The sequence below is a fragment of the Manis pentadactyla genome, chromosome 13, assembly GCF_030020395.1.
Source record: "Manis pentadactyla isolate mManPen7 chromosome 13, mManPen7.hap1, whole genome shotgun sequence".
NCBI classification, from domain to species: Eukaryota; Metazoa; Chordata; class Mammalia; order Pholidota; family Manidae; genus Manis; species Manis pentadactyla.
The window spans coordinates 69,622,749-69,628,748 of NC_080031.1; the positions used below are offsets into that span (position 1 = coordinate 69,622,749).

Consider the following 6,000-nt stretch of genomic DNA (forward strand, 5'->3'; position numbering starts at 1 on the left):
CCCAGTATCCAGGGCCCCCCGCCCACGCACTGTGTGTGTGCTCTCTTGGGGGTGGCGGGGGCTGGGTGTTCGGCATTCCTGGGCTCCGTCTCCCTCCCGCTCTGCCTATTTTTCTCCCGCCGGGCACTCGGGTCCCGCGGGGCCGGGGCTTGTATCTTACCCCTTTCACCAGTTGCTGGGTTTTCGCTGGTGTAGCTGCAGTCTGGCCACTCTCCTGCGTCTTCTGGTCTCTCTTTTAGGGCTAGTTGTGTTTGTTGTATTTTCAAAAGTATATATGTTTTTGGGAGGAGATTCCCACTGTCCTACTCACGCTGCCATGTTGGCTCTGCCTCCTCCCAAAAGTCTCTTAAGTGAGGGACAAGACATAATAAAACAGTCCCTGGAAGGATGTGTAGGAGGATTCACACAGCCTCTAGAAACAGTGTGTCTCGGCTGCCAAAGAGCCAGCGAAGTGTCGGGGCACCTACAGAAGCAGTGTTCAGTTCTCAGCGCTGGTGAGGGGACTTCTGCGGTGTGCTTACCGACGGGCAGCGCCCTACAAGTAAATCAGCCACCAGGAGAGTTTCCAGTGGAATGTGACCAGAAAGTGGGTCAGAGAATGAGGGGTTTTGAACTTGAAACTTTTGGCTAAGTATTGAATAGCTGCCTTCAGCTATCTGGAGGACTACCATAGTAAAAAGAAGTAACATCCTCTTGAGCAGAATCTTAGGCACTTATTGGAAAGTATAAGGACACATACTAAGTCCAGTAAAGAAGAAATTTTCTAACACAGCAGGTAACAGAATAGTAGGTTCCTAGTGACAGTCATAGTGTTTGTCAGGGAAGTAAAATTTTTTTAATAACTTCATGGGCTGCTTCAGCTGCAGGGTTCTAAAATCCCATTGTGATCATGACTGATGATTAGCATTTTAGTAAAGATTTGGTAGGGATAAACTTTCAGTTGTGTAAAAATTCCATTTGTCCTGCATGCAAAAACAGACAAACAAGGAAATGGTTGAACTTTCTGATACATAGTTTGGCATTTGTTATTCATTTGCTTGGAAAACCTCTCCCCCCCAGAGACCTCTAAGAATTAGGGAAACAACTATTAAGAAATCCCCTCCCCATCCACATGCATTGCTCCGGATGTACCAGGATCCCATTAACTACTGATTTCTCCCCTCGTCCCAAAGCGCATTGCCCTACTGGATGATTTTTGTGAAGAAAGATGGAGACACTTGGTGTCCTAGGACTGTATACTTCAGTTTTCTCTTCTTTTGTGGGGAATCTTAGGCGCCAGTTCAGAGTCATCTGAACAAATGAAACCATGTGCTACCGTCGGCCCTCCACCCTTTGTGGGGCCCAGTCCATGTCAGAGCAGGCCTCTCCCCACAGGCTCTTCCGCCCTCTCCCCAGCTCCGTCAGTCCAGAAGGGGATTTGGCTCTCATTGGTTTACTTACTCTGCAGACCATCCAGGAGGAGGGCTCAGACTCATCTCCTACTTATTTATAATGACGAAATTTAGGAGCAGTTGCAAATTAACATTTTTGTAACCAGTTACATAGAGGAGTATAAAATTATATCTTAATTAATACATTCTAAACTAAAAGCCACTCCATGTCCATACTTGCCCCTACTGTCACTTGGTAAGTGTACTAAGTGTACTGTCCACTCTCAAGGCAGTATGATAAACCTCGTTCCACCGGAAGGAGCCAAGTCCCAGCTGCCACCTGCTCTCCTTTCTTCATCTTCTGGATGAGGCCCTCACAAGCATGAGGATACCCGTACAAATAAGAGTAACTAGTGATAAAGGCTCTCTAATAGGGGGTTTTCTTCTTGATTCGCTGCAGTATCCCCCAGACCTAGCACTGCTTGATACAAATAAATGTTTGTTGAATGAATTTAGAAGAAAATTTTATGTTCAAAACAGCAGTAACAACAAATGTATACCAACAACCTAAAGATCACCAATAGAGGTTGACTAAATAATGGTATATCCTAGTTATGGTATGTTATGAAGCCATTTAGATGAACAATTAATGATGTAGGAAAACATTCATTATATTAATGCATGAAAATGCATAGAGCATTGCATCTAGAGTTTTTTAGAAAAATATGTATTTAAAATATATGCTTTTTTAATTGGAAAAAGTACAGGAAATTATTGTGATTGGTTATCTCTGGAAAAGATTATGATTTTTTTTACACAATTGCAAATTTTCTAGTTTTTAATGTATTTTATAATTAGAAAAATGTATGTTTTTAAAACTGCTTTTTTTTTTTAACAAGTGTACTCAGTCTGGCTAGCCGAGTACAATACTTGTTTTTATTTTCTCCTGAAAGTATTACTAAAAACATATTTTACTGTCAAATGATTTTGTCTTAAAATGGTGCTGTTAAGCAAAACATGAAAAACCAAAACGTATTTGCTGCATGCCATAGAGTGGCATTTGTTCTTGACTTCTCAGGTTAAGGCAACAAGAACAAAACCGGTACCAAGATTCCAGAGAGATTGCAAGTGGAAAAATGGATGAGCCACATGGCAACATGTTGGAAGAAGGTCTGGACGATTACTTGACCCGCCTAATAGAAGAAAGGGATACTTTGATGAGGACGGGTGTGTACAATCACGAGGATCGAATAATAAGTGAACTCGACCGACAGATCAGAGAGGTTTTGGCAAAAAATAACGCCAGTAATTAATAACACTTGGAAAATCTTTACAGAGACTCCAGGTCTAAATTTTAATTTCATTGTAAAACCCTCAAGAGAAGGGAAAATGGATGTTTTAAGATGCAGTTTTCAACTTTTTATAAGCAAAATTTTGTATGTTATTGTATAGTATTTATTTGATTTTATTTACTTTATACTACCTCTCCCACTCTGGTTTTATTTGCAGTTGCATTTTTCATACTCATTTTTAATGACTTCAGTATTTTTCATAATTTATAATTTTATGGCTAACTTTTAAAACAGCTTTTCATAAATTTGTTCTCAGAGAAATGACAGCAGTAATTTCCAGTTACATAATTTTTCATGTTGAGCCAAAAGAGTGTATTTTGCACGTTAAAGATGCTATGTACTGATCATTTAAAAATTAGTATCATAAAGTTGAGACCAACTGTAAATGTAACCAGTTTTATTTCACTTTAGGTGACTTGTCTTTTTAAGTTGTAACATTTGTTAAGTGACAAGCTTGAAAACAGCAGAATCAATGCAGGGAAGCCATATGACGTTGATAACAAATTAGTAATTTATTGAAATAAAGTTAATACAAATTCACCTTGTTTCAACCACTACTGAATTTCAAATTTTTCAGGGTACTCTCAACTTTTAAGAATATAAAGTGATAGCTTAATAAGATCTTCTCTGTTAGTCTCCTGCTCAAGACTTCATTAATTGCTTTTGTTGAGAGTAGAGTTTTCTTTTTCTTTTCCTCAATAATAGTGATACTAGTCATTAACTCAAACCCCCTATAGTATAGGGGAAACAGACACAAAGGGCTTTAGCTGAGAAAGTAGAGTAAAAAACTACTACTTTTAACTTCCCCTAATTTATATCAGTCTTTTTCAAAAGCACCTGAGATTAAGTCATGGGCTCATGCCATGCCATGTCTGCATAAGCTTAAAGAATTCTTTACGTCGTCGTTTTCTGAGCCAGCAATGGCCCTCAAAGCCACACTTTCCACCTCCTTTTATAGGGTACTGAAAAGGTTTATTAGCAAATTCACAGATTGTCTTAAAATATATGTAGTTTAAAGTTTCTGATTTCCAAATATAATAAATTTAAGTATACTTTCGGAAGTGTATACTATGTACTGGCAACTTCCATAAAAACAGAATAGGCTATTTGGTAACAATAAATTAATTTTCTGTTGTTTTCAAGAAAGTTTATGCCTTGTTTGGCAAATTAAAGCCCCTATACACATTTTGTTTCTTCCTGATTAACAAAGTATTAATCTCCTAAAAACAACTGGGCAGTAAATAACAGAGAAAAATTACTGAATGAGAGAATAATGAATATGTGAATCATAGGAATTTGAAATACTAATTATGTTAGATGTTTTCTCTCATTGATTTTTGTGCCACATGAATGGAACAGCAGTATTGTTTTTGTTTTGGAAGGTCTGGGGATTTTAGCTGTGCCTGGCCTTCCATTGTGCACTGCGTGTGACTGTTTTCAAACACTAGAGGGGGCCTTAGATTTAAAGAAACAAAAAGGACTTCTCTAAAATGGATGTGTGGTTTATTTTGCCTTCTGTAAAGCGATCTTTTGGCTGTGTCATTTAACAAATAAAAATCACAGTTGCACGCGGCTTGAGTTCCTGATCAGTCTTGTTACTTTTGTTTCTGAGCAGAGTAAGCCTGTGCTACCTGTGTGCAGGCACTTTGAATTTTGGGGTTTTAAGTGCTTTGTTGCAGTTAACTTCTGTATGTCTTAAAATTGGGACAGTCTGAAATTTTAACACTTGTTTGTAGTCCTTCAGCAAATGCCATTTCATTTATAGGGCACTTCACGTGATTGCTATCCTAAATTACCACCAGGCCTGGGCATTGAATGTGCGTCGGCAGGCCATAGCATGTCTACCAGGCATATGTGGGGCCGTGTGTGTATAAACTGGAGGAGTTGCTTTTCAGGTATATCCCAGTGACTTCCATCTAGATCAGGGTCCATGTTGCTTTGAGCAGATGCGGGAATTTGAATATGATTTAAGGGCGTATCAGGGCACTATGCAAACAACTGAAGAGTAGAACAGTCTAGTCCGGCCGGATGACTTTCTCATCCACTTACTGTTCTGTCCAGATACTGCCCAGCCTGAAACCTGAGTTCTCAGATCCCCCCAGAAATATTGATTGTCCTCTGACACCACAGAATGGATGAACTTGGTTTCTTGCCATTTATAAGAAGGGTCCTCTGGTAACTACCTATAGACTTGTAAGATTTGGCCTTTCAATACCATGGTGCTCCACTTGGCTAAATACCTAACTTGATATTTTTTTAATTGACATAATACATATCCCAAAAAAGTCACACTTTTAAAATATACAATTCAGTGGTTTTTCCTATGTTCACACAGTTGTGCAACTGTCACTACTGTCTAATGCTGAAACATTCTCATCCTCCCCAAAAGAAACCCCATTCTCATTAGCAGTTGCTCCCCATTTTTCAGTCCCCTCAGTCCCCAGCAACCACAAATCTACTTTCTGTCTGTGGATTTGCCTAATCTGGACATTTCATAGAAATGGCACCCCAAATTTGCTATGTAAAATCAGATGTATTGGTAAACCTCAAACATTTTTCTATGAGCGGTTTCTATGGTATACATTTTATAAGGTAGTGAATTAAATGATACAGAGATGCAGAGGCCAGAATAAGGGTAAAACATTCATCAGTCAGTTAAGGATATAATTCAACTGCCCTGTTAGCCATTATTTATTAGAGCACTGACCAAAAATAATAGCGAAAGCTAAATAATGTTCTGCTCTGACATCTCTGAGGAATCCTGTGGTGCCGGCAAGGGGTTGTTATCCAAGGCATGTGTCATGCCACTGGTATCTTTTCAAAATTGCACACTTTTCCACATTTTAGAGTCTTGAGAATAATGAGAAGCAGCCTAGCTAACTAGCATATGCAGCCCATGAGCACAGAGCTCAGGCCTATCTCTGCCCACACGTAGGTACTCAGTATTTGCTGCATTCCATAAAGAAAGAAACAAAGGATTGTATGTGGTCTACCAGCCAAAATAGATATAAGAAGTTAATGCTGGCAGCTGCTGGGAACAGAGCCCTTGAAGTTGGGGGGTTTTGTTGGGTTGCTTTGCCTTTTAGAAGTTTGCTTCCAGTGCACTGAGACAGAAAGCCTGGAAGTTACCAGGGCCTGGGAGCAGCAGGAATCAAGTTGCTGTCGAATGGGCACAGTTCAGTTTGGGATGACAAAATTCTGAATTATGGAGAGTAGAACTGGTTGCACAGCATTGTAAATGTGTTAATGCCATTGTTGTACACTTAAAAATGATTACA

General features: G+C 39.4%; 1 protein-coding gene across 3 annotated transcripts in view; it reads left to right on the forward strand.

The window, feature by feature from the left end:
• Positions 1-4,295, forward strand: part of CEP120 (centrosomal protein 120) — a 94,734-nt gene extending 90,439 nt beyond the window's left edge. For all 3 annotated transcript variants that reach the window (XM_036903172.2, XM_036903171.2, XM_036903174.2), the window contains one exon: positions 2,449-4,295. In XM_036903172.2, coding sequence (XP_036759067.1) covers positions 2,449-2,683 — 235 coding nt within the window. In that variant the 3' untranslated portion in view covers positions 2,684-4,295. The remainder of the gene's footprint in view (positions 1-2,448) is intronic.
• The last annotated feature ends 1,705 nt before the right edge of the window (positions 4,296-6,000 follow it).